At 37.2% G+C, this 22,079-nt stretch overlaps 2 protein-coding genes across 2 annotated transcripts; both read left to right on the forward strand.

Annotated features, from left to right (window-relative positions):
* LOC109849696 (purple acid phosphatase 2) lies at positions 5,018 to 9,362 on the forward strand. The gene is made up of 8 exons (XM_020419556.1): positions 5,018 to 5,442; positions 6,129 to 6,329; positions 6,416 to 6,527; positions 7,118 to 7,347; positions 7,705 to 7,843; positions 8,133 to 8,353; positions 8,440 to 8,561; positions 9,014 to 9,362. Exons 1-8 carry the CDS (start codon positions 5,233 to 5,235, stop codon positions 9,210 to 9,212), a joined length of 1,434 nt encoding a protein of 477 aa, XP_020275145.1. The 5' UTR covers positions 5,018 to 5,232; the 3' UTR covers positions 9,213 to 9,362.
* Positions 18,536 to 19,465, forward strand: LOC109847676 (protein FAR1-RELATED SEQUENCE 5-like). Its single transcript, XM_020416907.1, has 2 exons — positions 18,536 to 19,157; positions 19,272 to 19,465. Exons 1-2 carry the CDS (start codon positions 18,536 to 18,538, stop codon positions 19,463 to 19,465), a joined length of 816 nt encoding a protein of 271 aa, XP_020272496.1.

Here is a 22,079-nt window from a genome sequence, read left to right on the forward strand (position 1 = left end):
TATGAGATAAGAACAATGTCAGCCACGTGTAAGGACCCTACCTTGGATCGGTTAAATCTAGACCATTAATCCAATCCGAATAGTTTTGAACCGTTAGATTATGTCGCACGGTGGGATCATGACATGTGTCACTTTACACTTTTTTCGTGACGTGGATTTTTAATTTGGTTTTCATGAGTTTATTAAAGTTTTGGGCTTCAATGATTTTTTCCATAAATGTTTTAGGAGTTTAAAAGGGCATGGAATCATTCTAATGGGGTCATTAATCAATAAAGGCTTAATGGAAACTCATTAGACCCGACACATTATTAGAACCCTCGTATGAAATCTCATTTTCTCTCACAAATCAAAGAAGGCGTTTTATACTTGCCAACCTTTTCATTTCAAATTTTGAGAATATAAGTTTCGTAGACCATTCTTTGTTCCATTTTTTGACCTTTTAAAAAATCTTGTTTTTGGTTAACTTTAATTTGTGGGATCTTTGTCATGGGGAGAAAATCTCTTAGATGCGAAGTTTTTGGACAATATTTATCAAACAGAAGGACCCATGTTATTCAAAATATAATTTTTTTTACAATCATATATTTCTTAGAATTTTGTTGGGTTTTTCATGAGTAATTTGGTTCTCTATGTGTGGATTAATGTTGTTGATTGGAAAATTAGAGCGAAATGGTTGTCCTTATTTTTGGTGAAAGAGAATTTCGAGCTTCTCTAATGGTAGATTTTGATATAGTGAATATCTTAGGTTGAAAGTTATTCCAAAAGTTTCTCTTTGTTATTAAGAATTATGGGTAAAAAGTGAATTTTAATTTAATTGAGTTTTGATCCAAGCTAGGGATCAAGAAAGATTGAAAATTGTTGTTCCCTAGGACGAACATTGACGAGGAATCACCGACGCTTAGAAGAAAATAATTTTTATATTTCAATTACAGTGATCTAATTTTTATTTTTTGATTATAAGGATCTAGCGCTAATGCTTAAATCAATAGCAAGTATGATAAAGCAAGAACGAGTTCTCGGTTTAGGATGCATTGCATCTAGTGAGTGGAGGCTCAGGATCCTCCATCACTCAAAACTTGATCAAGTATAAAAGCATGCTAATTCTGAAACCAAGATTAAGTATCCATGTGTATCAAGTCATAATAAACTTACATCTAATGTTTGATGTGCATGATTTGAAGCTTTGGAAAAACCAGTCGGAGAAGGCATCCATGCATGCATGTTCTTTATGGATTGAGTTGTTCGAGCCTAGTGCATAATGTAGGCTGTCTAAAAAAACACAACAGATAGCTGATCCCTATCAAACTTCAATCAACATCTCAACAATGAAAGTTACAATCATACGACTTTCACGTCAATAAAACGAAAGCTGCAATTGGAGGATTTTCACGTAGATCGAGAAAGGTTATAATTCAACGACCTTCACGACGACTGATGAAAGTTCTAATTTAATAGTCTTCACAATAAACCGTGAGAGTTACAATCTGACGACTCTCACATCCTAAATAGCTAAAGCAAAGATTATAGAACAATGGTCTTTGCAAACGCTCCAATAGAAGAGGTTACAAGTCAACAACCACTTCTAAACGCAGAGTTCATCTATGTGTTCAATTTTCAAAACACTGGTGGCCCCTGTGTTTTCAATTTTCAGCAGATGCCCAACTCTGCGTCTCAAGCCTAAGACGCAGAGTTAGGGCCCAGAACGCCGACATGGGCGTTTGACTCATTCAAACATGAGCTAAATGGTTTCAGAACTGTTTTTTTTCACGATCTGAGGGAATCTCACCCACTTAGGAGCGGATTAAGGGGTTAGTTACACCCCTTATCTTCCTATAAAAACCTCAACAAGCTTAACCGAAAGGAGGGGTCAGACGTTTGGTTTTTCGGATCAAATCACCAGGAGATCAGCTAGAGAGAACTTCTTGGCAACAAAGAGATCTTGAGGCATCCTTCAGCAATAGCAAATTCACTTGGCTATTAACCGAATTTTTAGTTCAAACAACTCTTTTCACAGAGTTTAAAACTCACTCTGAGTTTATAACCTCGTTAAAAGTTCTTTTCATACTTGCCATGCAAGTTTATTGTTCCAGTAATAGGAGATGTTCAGATCATCAATGGAAAGCAAACTCGACGTGAGCATTCAAGGGAGGCACTCCATCGCCACCGTAAAGAATCTAGAATTAAACAAAGGGGAGGATTTATGTTGATCCTCTTCTTTTTTGTAATTGAAAATTCAAATTGTAATCAGTTAGAGATCGAGAGAGTTGTAAACATTTTTTTTCTAAGTAGTTAGAGGGAATAAATCAAATTCAATTCTTTCATTTCTTATTATAAATTTTTAAACAAACAAAAGATAGCGATTCTGCTGGGAACTAGCTTCTCTGATGAAGAAGTGGTGGTACAATCCGATGTCAACCTCGCTGGAACAATTGTCAAAACTTTTGTGTTAGAGTTCGATCAAGCCAAGTACAAGGAAGTCCTCTCCTCTGGATCGCTTAGCCCCAAGGCTAGGCGTAATATCCGTAAGATCTCCAAAGAGATCAAAACTCCAATTGTTGCTATAATACCGAAGAAAGTCCTATCCTTTGGTCAAGATTGCTTAAACAGCCACTCCTCTGAAGGAATGAGCTCCGACTTTGCCAAACTCGTTCAACGAGTTAAAAGCTCCACACCCGAGTCGACACAGCATGTAACAGGTCATAAAAAGGTCCATGGCGGAGGAAAGTCTAACCAATGCTGATGATATTGCCAAGGCCTTGAAACAGGACAAAAAGAACGCTGCCCAACGAAGGAGAAGATCCATACGGCGAGCGTACCTACGAAATAGCCAATCCCTTGACCAAAGGAGAGATTTCTTGTTCATTTATAATATTGTAAATGATTTCTTTATTTATCACAGAGAGGTTTCTTGACATAAAAAAAATCACAAGCAACCAAAATATGTAAATAATGATTTCTTTATTTATCATAGAGAGGTTTCTTGTTCATTTATAATATTGTATAGATGATGTTAAGTTGGGGGTTTCTAGAAAGTTTAGGAACGTTTAGGGGCTTTCATGGAAAGTACCCTTAAGTTTCAGGATGTTCTATGCAATATACTCTTTGAAACTGAGAGAGAAATCTCTCTACTTGGCTTGTGGCATATATATAACACTATCCAGAATCAAGATATAGGATTCAAAATATTCTTTTTTAAAAAAAAATTTAAGCGCATATATTGGTTTTATATGCATATGATAATTGAATAATATACATGTGTATTGATTAAACAATCTAATCTAATCTAATAAGAAGAAAATAACAAAGGCACATATCTGTTGAATGAGATGAAAGTGCTGTGAAAATTATTACAATTTCTTTATCTAAAAAAAAGAAACATACAAACATACAATATAATTAATTACCTTAAAATAATCTAATCTAATCTAATAAGAAGAAAATAACAAATGTACACACCTATTGAGGGAGATAAAAGTGCTATGGAAATAATTGTAATTTCTTGGCTTATATATATTGGTACGTTATATTGCATGTGAAACGATAACAATTATAAATAGAATTCTATTTAGATAATAATATTCAACAAGCTTAATGAGGGCTTAATTAATTTGTTTGCATATATGTTCACGAGTGCGAGATGAACAATATATATAAGGGGAATTTTTTATTAGAGGTTAGTTAAATGGAAGCGGGATTAGATAATTGAGGTCTATGGATTAGTATTTGAATTCCAATGGTATTTTTGTCTACCAAAATATTTTCACGAACTCGTGCTTATACATATAACATTGTCCTCAATCAAGATATAGAATTAAAAAATACTTCTTAAAATTTTTTTAAACGCATATATTGGTTCTACATGCATATGATAATTGAATAATATACATGCGTATTGATACGCATATATTGGTTCTACATGCATATGATAATTGAATAATATACATGCGTATTGATTAAACAATCTAATTTAATCTAATAAGAAGAAAATGCATATGATAATTGAATAATATACATGCGTATTGATTAAACAATCTAATTTAATCTAATAAGAAGAAAACAACAAATACGTGTACCTATTGAAGGAGATGAAAGTGCTGTGAAAATTGCTACAATTTCTTAATCTTAAAAAAGATAAAATATACAAACATACAATATAATTAATTGCCTTAAAAATAATCTAATCTAACCTAATAAGAAGAAAATAACAAAGACACATACTTGTTGAAGGAGACGAATGTGCTAAGAAAATTATTGTAATTTCTTGGTTTATATATATTGGTACGTTATGTTGCATGTGAGAGGATAACAATTATAAAGATAGTTCTATTTAAATAATAATATTCAACAAGCTTAATTAGGGCTTAATTAATTTGTTTGCATTTATCTTCACGGGTGCAAGATGAGCAATATATATAATATATATAAGGTACGTGGTCTATTAGAAAATTCTATGATAATAGTAACTCTACAATGATATAACAAACAAATTCAACTCTGAAGGGTTAACATGCAAAAGTGGCTATAACAATTTAAAAAAAAAAAATCTCGCCAAACTATGAGATAATTGAATAATATACATGCATATTAGATATCAAAAGTTGGTTAGTTAAACGAAAATTTTGATTGGAGGTTAGTTAAAAGGAAGCTGGATTAGATAATTTAGGTCTATGGATTAGTATTTGAGTTAATGGTATTTTTGTGTACCAAAAGATTTTACCAAAGTCATGTTTTTAAAGAAAGTATGATTATTATAAAATTCTTGTTCTGTACTAAAGCATATATGAGAATCAGAACACAAAATCTGTATTAGGACAAAATTGTAAAATTTGTTTGTTTTTAGCAAAAAAGAGACAATAAAAACTCTGGTATATATGTTACAAGAGTACTAAGAGATTCATAATCCAGCCGCCTCCGCCTAATCCCCTCTTTTGTCCTCCCCATGATGGGCCATATGTCGTATTTTCTAATAAAAAGCCGAGTAAAAGAGTCTCTCCTCCTCGACAATTTCTCTCTCTCTCTCTCTTCACTAATTACGTTTGTCCCTCCTATGCATAGATTTTGTAATTGCATTAATAATCCTACCATTCTTTATCCATCCATAATTTCAACACCTCTATAATTCGAACCTTTTCAGGATATTCCCCTTAAATCATGACTCTTTGCTTCTCTATTTAAGCCAGCGTTTGGCGTGTGCTAGCCCAGAGCAACTAATACCCAAGAGATTAGAGGGAGATGGGTTCTTCTTCTCCTTCTTCTTCTTCTTCTAATTACTGTTATTATTTTTATCGTCTCCCTCTTTTGCTTGCTTTAGTTTTGAGCTTTGCTGGTAATTGTAATGGAGGAAAGACGAGTTCTTTTGTTAGGAAAGTTGAGAAGGCCATTGATATGCCACTGGATAGTGATGTCTTCAGAGTGCCTCCTGGTTACAATGCACCTCAGCAGGTGATTTATATTTGTTTTGTGAAGAAAACCCATGCTTTGATTATTTCTTTTTCTATTTGGAATTTATTGATTTTATTCTTAATTTTTATTCCAATTGGGTAGTCTGTAAATCTTGTTCTGCTCCGTTCTGGGTCTTTCGTTCGTAGATTAGAACTGTTTTTGGGGGATCACAGTTTTTTATGGGCAACGTACTCTCGATTTTGTTTTGCTTTGGTTTAACTCAATTTTTTATGGGTCGCCTGTATGCACTTTTTCCTCAAAACCTGAGGCTCTCGTTCTGTTTGTTTCACGACCAATGATTTTTTATCTTAATTTGTTACTCTTTTATACCATATTACACTCAATGGATTGCTACCCCTTTTGTTCAGTGATGTTTGATTCTGTTGCCCATCGTCTGCTCATCTTTTTTGGATTCGTTTATTCTCGTCAATTTTTGCTTTATTTTATTGGTTTATGCCACTTCTAGTTTCCACTTTGGTATGTTAATCATGATGATCACTTTTCTAGCTTGTACAAGTTGTAGCGTTGCACCTAAAACCTTTTAGGTTCGTATACCTTTAATCATATGCTTTGACTCTTCATTAGATGCTGACAATGCAAGTGTTTATAGCTTAAGAGTTCATATATCAACTACATAATTCTTTGCTGTTCATATATAAATTTGGTGAGCTTTTTAATTTCTGAAGGTTCATATAACTCAAGGTAGCCTTAATGGTGGAGCCATGACAATATCATGGGTGACCCAAGATGAGCGAGGTTCAAGCAAAGTACTCTACGGCACATCCGAGCACAATCTTGAGTTCTCAGCTGAAGGCAGAGTTACTAACTATACATACTATAACTACACTTCAGGCTTTATCCATCATTGTACTCTACGAAGATTGAAGGTGGTTTATTTAGCAAATTTATGACTCCTTTCTAGGGGTAATTTCTTTTTGGAATTTGGAGTTGAAGAGCATTTGTTCTTTTGCAGCACAACGTGAAATATTACTATGAGGTTGGAATCGATCATTCACCTAGAAGATTTTGGTTCATTACTCCTCCTCAAGTTGGCCCTGATGTTCCTTATACCTTTGGCCTTATAGGTACCCTTTTTCGTTTATTTTATGCAAGATATCGCCTTTATAATCATTGGTAATGGTACTATATGACCTTAAATCAATTGCCTTTTCGATAATGTAATATGCATACATTCGAAGTAGCCATATCTTCTAATGAACCTTTCATTACATTACCAAAAGAAGAAAGAATTGGAGTTATTCTTTGCATGGTCATATATTTTGATAGATGTATTTCTGTCTTGTGTGAATAGATCCCCTTGTGCTTCTTTTGATCCACGTTCCTCACCATATCATATTTCCAGGACAGTCATTATTTCAATAGGACATTATGAGATGAACCTTCTGCATTTGGCTTTATCGCTAGCTTTCTCATTTGTTTTTATGCAAGATCTCACCTTTCTAGTTGTTGGTAACAAGACTATATCTGTTTACATCACTTACATTTTGATAATGTTAAATTCGAAGTAGCCATACCCATTTAATAAAATATGTATTCTAGCACTAAAAGAAATAAGACGCGGTGCTTCTTATAATGATCATTAGTTTGGCTGATGTACCCACATTGATTCTATAATGGTACATGCTTATTTCTCATTATTTAACATTATAATCAGGCGATCTTGGGCAGAGTTATGATTCCAACAGTACACTTACTCATTACGAGAATAACCCAATTAAAGGACAGACTGTGCTGTTTGTTGGTGATCTCTCTTATGCGGATAATTACCCGAATCATGATAATGAGAGATGGGATACTTGGGGGAGATTTGTGGAGAGGAGCACAGCTTATCAGCCTTGGATTTGGACTGCAGGAAACCATGAGCTTGATTTTGCTCCTGAAATCGTAAGTACAAAAAAAAAAAAACCCATTATACTCTTCCTCTATGTTATAGTTTCCAATTCCACTGAAAGTTTCAGGATTGATGTTTTGTTTGAGGAATCTGAAAAAAAAACTCTCTGTTCATATCACATCTTAGACCATCATGCACATGTCTGTAGTAATAAGTGATGCTATTTCCAAGAACATACTGATTCTTATGTTGGGCTTTTGGCTTCGTTGTTGACCATAAAAAAGTTAACCATCTTTAGTAGTGAAAAAAAAATCTAGTGCTCTCTATTTAACTACATTGACAGAGTATGGAGATTTGGCAGTTTTTTATTTAGAAATTAATCATTACAAATGTTCATAATTTTCTTGCAGGGTGAGACCAAGCCATTCAAGCCATATAGGCATAGGTACCATGTTCCCTATAAAGCTTCTGGAAGCACATCCCCATTCTGGTACTCCATCAGGCGGGCCTCAGCACATATCATTGTTCTTGCATCATATTCAGCTTACGGTATGAATTCCTCAGAAATCTGTTTGGTATTTGAGCATTAATAACCGTTAGTTAGAGATATTTAGTAATAGCCATTCATATTATAATATCCTTACTATTCAGAATAAACTTGTATTATCAAACTTACATTGTCCATTTGTTTGCTTTTAAATTGTAGCAATTCAATGTAAATGAATGTAAAATTTTGCATTTTTTGACTAGAAACATTCTTAACATCAAGAAATACATATAGTCTTGTGTAAATCCTTCTCCAATGGTACTTACAAGTGTATATCCTTTCTCCTTCCAGGTAAATACACTCCTCAATACAAGTGGCTTGAAGCTGAGCTGCCAAAAGTTAACAGAACAGAAACACCGTGGCTTATTGTTCTTTTGCATTCGCCATGGTACAATAGCTACAACTATCATTACATGGAAGGAGAATCAATGAGAGTTATGTTTGAATCATGGTTTGTAAAATATAAAGTGGATGTCGTGTTTGCAGGTCATGTACATGCCTATGAACGCAGCGTAAGTATCTCTACTGTTTTTCTAACCTTTGGTAATGCATTATTATAATTTCTTTTTCTGACACAATTTGTACCTATTAAATTCAGGAACGCATATCAAATATCGCATACAACATTGTGAATGGGGAATGCATGCCAACTCCTGATCAATCGGCTCCTGTGTACATAACTATCGGTGATGGAGGAAACCTCGAAGGACTTGCCACTAAGTATGTCTATATAGTAACCAACCCTTTTTTCTTATAGTTTATTCAGAAAAGAGCTAGGATAAACTATTATGAAATAGCTTTATTAGAGATAATACATACTATATCAGAAAACTATCCTAATGACGAAGCGTTTGAAATTTATCCTATGCTTAAGCAAACTAAACAAGAAAAAAATGTCCTAATTTTTTTTCGCGTGTGTGCATGTGATGCCAACTTTCACCAACATATCTCTGTTACCGTAGGAAATTTAAAAAAAAAAATATTTTTCTTTAATTAGAAAAACTATGGTGTGTGCGAAACCCCTAATAGTGCATGATGGTTTTGCAAAACTAACCCAAAAATAAGTATCCACCTTGAAGGATTATCTTTCAATTGTAATTTGCGTGATGTAACTTGGACACTTGAAACTTACACCTGAAATTGATGAGCATTTATTTCCATTTAATTTGCAGCATGACAGAGCCACAACCCAGCTACTCTGCGTATAGAGAAGCAAGCTTTGGACATGCCACTTTCGATATCAAGAACAGAACTCATGCCTACTATAGTTGGCACCGGAATCAGGATGGTTATGCTGTAGAAGCTGATTCAATGTGGTTTTATAACCGTTTTTGCCACGCTATTGATGAGTCTGCTAAATATTATTCATAATATTGGATGTAAACTTACATTGTTCTTATTAGTTGTAGAGACAGTCTTTTTTCCCCACATTTTGGTTGAGAATCATATATTCCAGTTATTGGATAGACTTATTTATCCTCATACCGGTAAATAAATTTAGTTTAGCATTTTATGGATGAATTTGTTGAAGCAATACTTTTGTATATCTCGAAGCTCACAGTTATCATATGAGAGTGTTTGTTTTGGTCAGTAATTACAATTATTGTCAAAGAAATAGATTTCTTAAATAGATTTCTTTTATATAAGTAGGTGATGTTTATATGATAACGTCTGTCTTCGATTGATAGTCACAATTTACTTTGTTTTGATAAGCATGTGAGATATGTGCTAGACATGCTATCGTCTCTCATTATTTCATATACACTAATATAAGTGGGGATGCATCACAGAAGTAATGAGTTATTCTACTCAAATATTATTTTAGAGCGAATTTCCTCTCAAAGTTTGTTCCCAATTGTTAAGAATTATAAGTCTTAAAATCCATAAACATTAGGTAGGTTGAGTGCCCTTTTCAAGGCCCAAAACCTGGACTCATGAAATAGTGCAATTTTTTTTATTAGAAAACCCACTTTAAATTTATAGCCGGTGAGATTTGAACATAGGTTGTTCTAATACCATGTTTTAGTCCATAAAGGTTGAGGGTTCCTTTTATGGGCCAAAACCTGAACATAGTAACATGTGAGGCTCATGCAATGGTGTTAAAATTTAAAAAACCCGCTTTAAATTTGTGCTTGGTGGGATTTGAACATAGGTTGCATTGATACTATCTTAAAGTCTGTGATACTTCACCAAATCTCCAAAGTTGTGATGAAGATGGAGAGATATTTTTATATTCTAACAATAAGGAGTTTAACTGATTTGCGGTGTATGGTAATAGGAGTAGTCATCTCCAAATTGTATTTAGAAGATAAGAAAAATAAGAAGAAACTACCTTCTCTTCCACATGAGATTAGAGTTGGGGAAAACTCAATTTGACTATAATTTTGTAAGATACAATTAAGCTGATATATTATTTAGGTAAATAACTGGTAATTATACCCAAGGGGGTTCGCTAGGATGGTTGGTTGAGTTTGCTCTGTGCTCTCAATAGTTCTAGGTTCAAATACCCTTGCCGACTTCCTTGAGACTGGGATTGGGATGAAGAACCCTTAAACGTAGGAATTTGTAACCGAATATCCATTTTTGCCAAAAAAATTTATACTAATATAAACGAAATGAATGATCATGAACAAATCTTTTATTTAATATTATGATAAAACTACCTCAACTATAGAAATTTGTGCTCAAGGACTTATTTGGATTTGATGTGAGTGAAGGAAAGTTAAAGGAACCTAGGAGAAGCTAAGGGTCTGTTTGTTTGCATGAAAGTAATTGTAAAGTAGCTGAAGTAAAAAAAGTAAAAACTATTTCTGCTACTTCCAAGCAAAAAAATATGTTTGGTTCTCTGAAAAACTTACTTCCAATACTTCTCTAAATGCTTATGTGGCGCCTACGTGTCATGAAAAACTTACTTCCAATACTTCTCTAAATGCTTATGTGGCGCCTACGTGTCATCCTTACTTCCAAAATATTTTTCCAATCACTTCTCTAAATGCTTATGTGGCGCCTACGTGTCATCCTTACTTCCAAAATATTTTTCCAATCCTCAATAACCAGAAGTAGCTCAGAAGTAGTTGAAATGCATATGGATTAAGACATAAATAATTTTTTTTTAATATTTCCTTTATTAGTTACTTCTAACAACTTTTCAATGATAAAATTACTTCCTAGTAATATTTTCAAATGTTATCCAAACAAAAAAAGTAAATGAAGAGGAAGAAGTTCTACTTCTATTACTTCTAAAAATATATGAAACAAACAAAAAAAAATAAAATACTATTTCCACTACTTCCTACTTCATAGCTTTGAAAGTTACTTCTATAACCTACTTCTTACTTCTAATACTTCTATTATCCAAACGGGCCCTAAGGGAAGGGAAGGTAACATGTACAACTTGTTTGGGAATTTAGTAAGGGGAATCAAGAGGAACTTATTTCATCCCGCTTGGAAAGTGTAATAAAACGAAGGGAAGGGAAGAGAAGAGAATATATATAAATGACATAATACCCCTACATGTTATTAAGTTATGTTGTCGTTAGTTCTTAATAGAGGGTAAATTTGTCTCTCTACAATTGCTTTGTTCACCTCCTTTACCTTCACCCCTGATTACACCCCAAAGTGGGAGGAAGAAAAAAAAGGGGTTTTCTCTCCTCCTTTCTTTCTCCCAATACCTAGCCCAATTTGATCCCCCAAACAAAGTTAAATCCTACCATAACTTCCCATACACCTTGTTACCGCCAATCCAAACACGCCCTTAGTAGGAATTCTTTAACCAAGTTTCCGTTTTTTTCCAAAAAAATAATTACACTAATATAAACGAAATGAATGATCATGAACAGATCTTTTTAAAAAAAATTCTGATAAAACTGCCTCAACTATAGAGATTTGTGCTCAAGGGAACTTAAACTGAAAGCCAAATAAAAGGGTTGACTTCGGATAAAGGCTATACGTTACGTATTGGATGTTGTGGTGTCTGTTGCAGTAGGATAACTTACGCCGCGGTAAGATTTTCTGTAGTATTGATCTGTGTTTCTGAAGTCCTACTTGATCCAGATTTCAATCTTGTTGTGTTCTAAAAGAACTTCCAATCGTTGTCGTTTAGCCAATGGAGACCATCAATCTAATTAATGCCGGATATATCTTGGAATATGCCCAAATTGTTGACTTCTGGAATCCTAATGAATTTCTTGTTGGACTTACATTAAACAAGACGTTAGCCAAGCGTAGACATTTGTATGATCCACATTACAAGCTCAATTTCATAAGTTTCTACATTTATTAATTGTCTCTCTCTTTCTCCTTAATTTTTTGTTTTAGTTCATCCATTGATATGCTGCCATGAGGTGTTTCTTTTTTTCCCCCCTTCTGAATTTGGCTAACAAGTTATTTGAAACATTGACAGGAGACCTAATGGTGGGTAACTTGTGGATCCTAGAATTTCAAGCGTTTTGATGCACCAAACTTGGTAAAGCCAAAGGAAATTTTCAATAGTAGTTGAGTCGAGCGGGTAAAATTTAAAGGAAGTAAAGCAAATTGGAGGAATTAGCAATTATAATGATGCGGGGGACAAAACTAAAAAGGGTATTTTCCCTATATCCCCGAATCTATTACATTTTCCGATGTACTCCAAACTTTGCATATTTAATTAATGTATCTGTACATTCTCCCCCACTAGATTAAAATAACCAACGACTACTTTATGATGTTATGTGAATGTGATATTCCCTGTTTGGAAACTCAAAATATGGCTAATGTCATTATTGGTGTTAAGTGTAAAAAATCAAAACATTTTTGGGATTTTCTAAATTTTCCAAACTTATTGGAAATTTTAATGAGAGTTTCAAACCTTTTGGAGTTATGTGTTGAAGGTTAAATCTTAATGGGGTTTATTGAAATTTAAACCTTAGAAATAAGTATCGGAATAATATATATAACCTTAATTCAAAGATGTTGACTGTGCAAATTTTAGCTCCTTACTTGAAATTATATATATCTTCTTACAGCAGAATAATACCTTCTTATCGTTGTTTTATTTAAAACAAGCTATAGCTCATTGTCAGTTACGTCATTTGCAAAGAAATAATAAACGTTTTTGACTCTTTGTTCAACACTATGTCTTAGGAGTTACGAAAATATTTTTTTGACGTCAATTGAAACCTGAATCATGTTAGATTTGGGGGTGGAAACCAACCTCCGCCGGCGAGGAGCTCCGATGAGCTCCAGATGACGCAGGCGAACGCACCCCTCGACGAACGCGATCTTCGACGAACGCACCCCTCGACGAACGCGACCCCGACGAACGCACCCCTCGACGAACGCGACCCCGACGAACGCACCCTTCGACGCTGGCGACAGGTTGTCGCCAGCCTGTCATCTTCCCCTATATAAGAAACCCGATGCCCTAGGGTTTTTTAGAGCTGTGCGGCGCTGAGCTTCTCCCCCCTTCCCCGATTTTCTCTGGCGGCGGAACTCCCAGAAACGCAGCAGCGTTCTTTTCCTCTCCATTGAAATCGCAGCTGCGTTTCTGTTGCATTAGGGATTTCGGCGTTAGATTCCCAACAACTGGTATCAGAGCGTGAAACGATCTAGAACAAGTCAGATTCAAGTGGGAGCCATGGCCACAGATGAGGCAAAAATGAGACTTGAGAAATTTGATGGAACAGATTTCGGATTCTGGAAAATGCAGATAGAGGATTATCTGTATCAGAAAAATCTGTATCAACCACTATCGGGGAAGAAGCCAGATTCTATGAAGGAAGAAGAGTGGAACCTTCTAGATAGACAAGCCCTCGGAGTTATCAGATTGACGTTGACTCGCAATGTTGCGTTCAACATAGCGAAGGAGAAGACCACGGCAGGTCTTATGCCAGCTCTCTCAAATATGTATGAGAAGCCATCAGCCGCAAATAAAGTTCATTTAATGCGGTGGTTATTCAATCTGAAAATGGCGGAAGGCGCGTCAGTAGCACAACACCTCAATGAACTTAATACGGTTACAACCCAATTGAGTTCAGTTGAGATTGAGTTTGATGAAGAAGTTCGGGCGTTGATATTGTTGTCTTCCCTACCAGAGAGTTGGAACGCTACAGTCACAGCTGTGAGTAGCTCGTCGGGAAAGAAAAAGTTGAAGTTCGGCGACGTTCGTGATTTGGTTCTCAGTGAGGAGATCCGACGGAGAGAAACGGGTGAAGCTACAACCTCTTCAGTATTGCATACAGAGTCAAGAGGTAGAAATTCAACCAGAAACGGACGAGGAAAATCAAACTTCAGAGGTAGATCAAAGGACAGGAGGTCCAAATCAAGGAATCCAAGCAACAGCTCGAAGGCTATCGAGTGTTGGAATTGTGGAAAGACCGGGCATTACAAGAATCAGTGCAAGAGTGCACAGAAAGAGAAGGAGGCAAAGGCAGAGGTGAATGTCACATCCACTTCAGGAGGAGACGACGCATTGATATGCTCTTTGGAGAGCAAGGAGGAATCTTGGGTGTTAGATTCAGGAGCGTCGTTCCATGCTACCTCTCAGAAAGAATTCTTCGAGAAGTATACCCCCGGAAAACTTGGATACGTATATCTTGGTGATGATCAACCGTGTGCTATAGTGGGCAAAGGCGTGGTGAAAATTAAGTTGAACGGGTCAGTATGGGAGCTGAAGGATGTCAGGCATATTCCCGACCTGAGAAAGAATTTAATATCCGTAGGCCAGTTGGCTGGCGAAGGATATACTACGACCTTCCACGGAGATGATTGGAAGATCTCAAAGGGCGCAATGACGATTGCCCGAGGCAGAAAGATTGGTACCCTATATATGACAGCAGGTGCACGTTGTTTGATCTCAGTTGCAGCAGGCAATGAGACCTCAAAGCTGTGGCAAGGAGATATACATGCACCAGCCAGAAGATTTCTCAGAAGAAAAGAAGAAGAACCTGGTGTGCAGACTCAAAAAGAGCTTGTATGGCCTGAAGCAAGCCCCAAGACAGTGGTACAAGAAGTTTGACGGCTTTATACACAAGGAAGGTTTCCAGAAGTGCAACGCAGACCACTGTTGCTACTTCAAAAGATATCAGTCCAGTTATATATGAGTGAGAAGGGGATGAAAATCATGCACACAAAGGGGAAACTCCCAGGACTGCAGTCAGTGGAGATGGATATGTGTGAAGAATGTATACTTGGAAAGCAGAAGAGAGTCAGCTTTCAGACAAGTGGCAAAACCCCCAGGAAGCAGAAGCTAGAGCTCGTTCACTCAGATGTGCGGGGACCAACAGCCATCGCGTCCATTGGTGGAAAACACTACTTCGTGACTTTTATCGATGATCACTCTCGGAAAGTGTGGGGCCGGCGAGGAGCTCCGACGAGCTCCAGATGACGCAGGCGAACGCACCCCTCGACGAACGCGATCTTCGACGAACGCACCCCTCGACGAACGCGACCCCGACGAACGCACCCTTCGACGCTGGCGACAGGTTGTCGCCAGCCTGTCATCTTCCCCTATATAAGAAACCTCCATCTGCCCTAGGGTTTTTTATCAGGCCGAAGATTTATCCCCCCTCCGACTTGATTCTTCTGGCGGCGGCACAAAAATCGCAGCAGCGATTTTGGCTTCTCTCCTCCGATCTCTCTCTCCCTCGTGTGGATTTCTTCAGCGGCGGTGTCGGACCCAAATCGCAGCAGCGATTTTCTTTTCGTCATTTAACTCCAGCTCTCAATTGTTTGAGGGGAGTTTAAGATAAGGGAGAGGTAGAAGTGCAAGGGTACGTAGATGCAGACTTCGGCGGTGAAGTCGATCACCAAAGAAGCACCACCGGCTATGTATTCACCATTGGAACTACAGCTGTTAGTTGGATGTCACAAGTACAGAAGATCGTTACCCTATCCACTACAGAAGCTGCTTACTTAATCAACCGAGGTCCATCGGTTCCATTGGAGCACAGAATACCAGAGGAGGTATGGTGCGGAAATAAGGTAAAACTCTCACATCTTAAAGTTTTCGGTTGTGTAGCTTACGTGCATATTAGTGATCAAGGCAGGAATAAGCTTGATCCCAAGTCGAAGAAATGCACTTTCATCGGCTATGGTGAAGATGAGTTCGGCTACCGCATTTGGGACAACGAAAACAAGAAAGTGATCAGGAGCAGAGATGTGATATTCAACGAGAAGGTGATGTACAAGGACATGCACAAGACAAATGACTCAGAGAGCGAGTCAATATTTGTAGATGCAGATGATGTCCCGAGTAACCTCTCGGAAGAACCCAATGCAGAGGGTCCTCAGCAAGAAGAGCCTGTTGGACAAGATGGTGCGCAGGAGCCCGACGCACCAGCTCCGATATTAAGAAGGGCGGTGTCGGACCCAAATCGCAGCAGCGATTTTCTTTTCGTCATTTAACTCCAGCTCTCAATTGTTTGAGGGGAGTTTAAGAAAAGGATTAAGGAGAGAGAGTATTAAAGAGGGGTTTTATTTAATCTCAAGTGAGACTTGAAAGGGGTTTATTCCCTTTAATTATTAACACTGTAGCTACAGTGTTTCAGTTGAGAAATCTCAGTTTAGGGATTTGCTCTTAAATTTGTAATTTCTTGTTAGATTAATAAGAAATTATCTGTGTGGCTCCCGAGGACGTAGGCAGTTGCCGAACCTCGTTAAAACTTGGTGTACTTTTTTCTATTCTGCGTTTCCGTTGCATTAGGGGTTTCAGCGTTAAATTCCCAACAAATCAAGAGTGAGCCAATCCTCCCAAGTCACCCGTTCACAAGAATATTTACAAACCTAGACAGTGGCCATATCCACTTCTATCATGACAAAATACACAAAAAAGTGACAAAATCTTTGAAGTATATATATGTAAACTAGCAATATATACACAACTGAGATCATAGTCCTCTACCATTTCAGTGTCAGTCCCATGAAGTTCCTGGAGTCAAAGCCGAGTAGCAGTCGCATGAACATGTCTTGCCTTCTTCTTTGCTTTGTTACCTGACCAGAATATAGCGAAGGAAGAGACGTTAGCTGTTGACAGATAGGAGCTTGCCTAAATATCAGTTCATTATGGGCTATTCATAGACACCAGCAGAAAATTGGGAAGAGAATTTGCCAGAGCTGATGACCTTGTTTATCTGACAAAAAGGATCCATAAGAGTGAAGCACGCTGTTGAAATCTAGAGAACTGATATTTAGGCATAGCTTGAACAGAATGGGATCACAAGCTTCTTTCGCAAAAGCACACCCCCAGTGCAGGTCGAGAGTCCGTTTCTGTCGCAGCTTGACAAAAGGAGCATGTTGTGTCTCCTATCCGGCCCTTGAGGGATAGATGGACTTTAGTTTGAAGCTTGTGCTTGCATAAAAGCCATACATCTTGACCATGGATGGAAAGAAAGGATTTCCATATATATGAAGTTGTATGCTGCACATTTGGTGCCTCTACTAGAGATGAGCTGGGAGAGGGATTTAACAGAACAGTGTACTATGGTGTTGAAAGGCCAGAGAACTTCATCTATGAGGGTGCTATTTGGATCATTGTGATTAGAGAGGAGGGATTTCATTTCTAAGACTTACTGGATCTCTTTCTGAGATCAGAAATGCTATTTGGCTCGCTGTTTAACTCGCAACTTCAGCTCGCGCCTACGTGGAGCCAGCCCCGTCAGCACCCCCAAAATTTCTGTCCGTGACCTTCCCTTTCTTCCCCAAATTTTATTCTCTCTCCTCACTTCAACCATCTCCCCAAGAGAAACCCACTCCAGACTCCTCCCCTCCCCCAACCCCAGCCCCAACTCCGTCGCCGCTGCCCCCTGAAGCAGACCCGCCCCTCCTACGCCGTAGTCCCCTCTATCTCCCATCCCCTCAGCTCTCCATAGAAGCCCTAAAATCGGATCGACCTCTCTCACCCCCCCACTTCAAAACAAGTACCTTTCCTCTTTTGAAATCCATAAAAAACCCTCGATTTCGTACAAATTTCACTGCTTTAACTCTGATTTGATATGATTTCTGTTTGCCTCTTGTTTAATTGAAATCTACTTACAAACTAAACACAAGAAATCTGATTTGAGTGATGTGTTTAATTTCAATCAAAGTAAGCATAAGAAATGAATTGGTGAAAATTGTGGATTTTGGAGGGTAATTATAATTTTACTGGTTAATTTTTCCTTAACCAAGAAATTTTTCGTGGGTCTTGTGGATTGTTTTGAGGAGTGATGCATGGTTAATTCGTCCTTAACCAAGAATTTTTTTGCGGTCTTGTGGATTTTACTCTGTGTTGTGTTTATTTAAAACTCGTTAACAAGATAAAAATTCGTGGGTCTTTCCATAAATTTTTCGTGGGTCATTAAAACTCTATGGATTTTACTGGTTAATTGGTCTTTCCATCTAGTTCTTTTACTGGTTAATTAAAAGTTCGTGGGTCTTGAGAGAGTGATGTGTTTAATTTCAAGGTGGGGATTTTGTTTTTATTTATGAGCTTCATACTAGGAAATCATGATGTAGTTATTATTTAGTTGGTCACAAATTTTTTGTTTTCTCTAAAGATGAAGTAACTAAAAGAAAAGGAAACAACTGCAAGTGTTCATTAGCATCATAACCTTATACAGAATAATTCGTAGTTTTCTCTCCCCCCCCACCCCCACTAATTGTTTTGGTATGTTAACTCTTTGTTCAGTTTCTGTCAACTATTTTTCTGTAAAGTTTATTGATGATCAATTTGAATAGGCATGGCAGATATTGAGGAGTTTGATGATTTAGTTAGTGATGGCTTGAATAATTGCTCGGTTGATGGGAGATATGAGTTGCCTCAGCACACTAATCAACAGATTGAGCAAAATGAGCCTAAAATTAGGATGGAGTTTAATGATCCAGATGAATTGTTTGAGTTCTATAAAAACTATGCAAAGAGCAGTGGATTTCCAATTAAGAAACATACAAGAAGGAAGAATGAAATGGGCATTGTTAGAAGTAGGACTTTAGTATGTGGTCGAGCTGGCAAACATAATAGTACTTGTCAAAATCCCCTAAAACCACAAGCAAGCTACAGAGTTGGGTGTAATACAAAGATAATAGCTAGGTTAAATCTGGACGGAAGATGGGAAATATCTGTGGTTGTTCTGGAGCATAATCATGGTCTTAGCCCTAGTAAAAGTTGTTTCTTTCGATGCAACCGAAGAATTAGTGCACATGTTAGACATCAAATTAATCTGAATGATCAAGCCGGAATCAAAATCAATAAAAATTTTAGCTCACTGGTACATGAGGTTGGTGGATATGAAAATCTGTTGTGTGATGAAAAGGCTTGCAGGAACTTGGTTGATGAATCAAGACGTTTACGTCTCGGCAAAGGTGATGCTTCAGCGATTATGAAATATTTTTTAAGGATGGTGGCAGAAAATTTAGGTTTCTAGTTTGATATTGAATTGGATGATGAAGATCATTTGAAAAATGTATTTTGGGCAGATGGTAGGAGCAGAGAAGCTTACAAAGAGTTTGGTGAGGTCGTCACTTTTGATACCACATACTTAACAAATAAGTATGATATGCCATTTGAACCATTTGTTGGCATTAACTATCATGGACAATCAATTTTACTTGGATGTTGGTTGATTTCAAAAGAAGATACAAAGACTTTCATATGGCTATTTACGAAGTGAGTTGAATGCATGGATGGATATGCTCCACAAGGGATAATAACTGACCAAGCAAGAGCCATGAAAAATGCAATTGAGATTGTTTTTCCAAACACTAGACACAGATGGTGTTTGTGGCATATAATGAAGAAGTTTTCAGAAAAGTTAGGAAGATACACTGAATATGAGGCCATCAGTTCTACCATGAAAGGAGTGGTGTATGACACACAAAGTCCACAAGAGTTTGAAAAACAGTGGAATGAAATGGTTGACATGTATGGATTGGAGGATTGTGATTGGTTAGGTGAATTGTACGAGGAGAGAAATCGACGGGTTCCATATTTTGTCAAAAATTGTTTTTGGGCAGGAATGTCAACTACTCAGCGAAGTGAAAGCATGAATGCTTTTTTTGATGGACATGTCAATTCAAAAACAAGTCTGAAACAGTTTGTTGAGTAGTATGAAAATGCATTAAGAAGCAAGGCGGAAAAGGAGATGTGGGCTGATGTAGAGTCATTTTCAAAAGTAAAAGATACTGCAACAACTTATGATATGGAGAGTCAAATTTAGGGAGTCTACACTTTATCAAAGTTTAAAGAGTTTCAAGCTGAATTCACGGGTAAGATATATTGTGATATTGTAACCTATCAGGAGGGAGCAGGGGTGCTTGAGTATGTCATTCGGGACTTGACTTTGCGGTTGGAGGGCGGCAAAAGGATTCCTAAATTCTTCACAATATCCTTTCGTGAAAAGGAATATGAAGTTCAATGTTGTTGTCAGTTATTTGTGTTTAAAGGCATAGTATGTAGGCATGCCCTTACCATTCTTATCCGACACGAAGTCAGCTTTCTTTCGGAAAAGTACATTTTATGAAGGTTGAGAAAGGATGTGAGGCGAGCTCACTCAAAGATGAAAGTTAAATTTAATACTTGGGTTGTCATACCTGAACAATTACGCTATCACGAGCTATGTCTTGTATTTAGTGAGGTTGCTGATCTTGCTGCTCAAAACAACCATGAATGTGAGGCTGTTAAAAAATGGATAGACACCAAATTTAGAGAAATACAACTTGCTGAATCAAGTCAGAAAGGAAAAGAAGTACCGATGAATCATGATTTTGTGGAAGAAGAAAATGAATATGAAAAGGAGGAAAATGAAAACATATTGGATCCTCTCTCTCAGACTCGGAAAGGTCGGCCTAGGGGAATATGAAAAGGAGGAAAATGAAAACATATTGGATCCTCTCTCTCAGACTCGGAAAGGTCGGCCTAGGAAAAATAGAATTAAGCCAACAAGTAGGCAAAGAAGGAAGAAAATTGATCGAGATGCTAATGTGCCCGTCAACAATCCATCACAGTCACAAGAGGGTGTTCTTTCCTACACACAAGATAGCATGGTTCAAATGCTTACATGCCACAACCGAATACTGTGCATCAATGAGGGATGTGTTGGCCGGCACAACAATTAACAAATGAATGTATGCAGTTGGTAAGATATAGTCCAATGTATTATATCAATATCTTTATTTTCTATATTACTGATAGGATTTAATCACCATAGCTTACATTGATGTGTTACAGCCTCAATTTCCAATGCCTGGAGATCTACATGCGATGGGGTTGACACATTCGTATGGATTGCATCAAAGAAACATGATGTGATGCATCAAACCTATAGGGGTAAATATTCATCAATTATGCTCTTGTAATAAGTTGTATTAAATTTTGTTTCTTACATTCAGGGCCCTGTTGAGAAAAAACCACCACAAGTTCCTGCTATTGCATGTGTTGTTCCTGATGCTGTTTGGTTGTGAAGCATAAGTTCCTGATGCTTTTGGTTGTGAAGCATAAGTTCCTGATGTTGTTTGGCTTCTGATGCTTTTGGTTGTGAAGCACAAGTTTCTGATGCTTTTGGTTGTGAAGCTATGTTATTTTGCGTACTGTTTGGCTCCTGAAACTTTCAGCAAACTATGTTTTTTTCCCTACTGTTTGAGTTATGTATGGTTGTGAAGCACTATGTTATTTTGCCTACTGTTTGGCTCCTGAAACTATGTTCCGCCTACTGTTTGGCTCCTGAAACTATGTTCCAGCAAACAACTATGTTATTCCAGCAAAACTATGTTATTCCAGCAAAACTATGTTCCAGCGAAACTATGTTATTTTGCCTACTGTTTGGCTCCTGAAACTTCCAGCAAACTATGTTATTTTGCCTACTATTTGAGTTATGTTTGCAAAGATGGACAGCCTGATAGTCTTGCTGCCTATTGTTGCCTACTGTTTGAGTTATGTTTGCAAAGCTGGACAGAGCCTGCTAATTTCTTGGCAACCCCCCCTGAGGGATCCTTTCTCCTTACAAGAAAGATGTTCCTTGATTGCATGAAGACACAAATGCCAGGGATATTCCTTTCTTTGGTAAAGATGAAACAAATAATTGAGTTTGATAGCATGCTTAGAGCCACAGCTTAGCACATGGTTCAATGCCAAAATTAGTATCATCTCTATGATTCTGCCAACCAACCTGAAAGCAAAAGCCACTGATGTCCACTAACACATTTCTTGAGGACCACAACAAGCAAACAACTAATACTCACAAAGTATAATGGACATTTTTATAATATGTACTCAATCAGGCTTTGTCC

Source organism: Asparagus officinalis, chromosome 7 (genome assembly GCF_001876935.1).
Source record: "Asparagus officinalis chromosome 7, Aspof.V1, whole genome shotgun sequence".
In the NCBI taxonomy this organism is placed as follows: Eukaryota; Viridiplantae; Streptophyta; class Magnoliopsida; order Asparagales; family Asparagaceae; genus Asparagus; species Asparagus officinalis.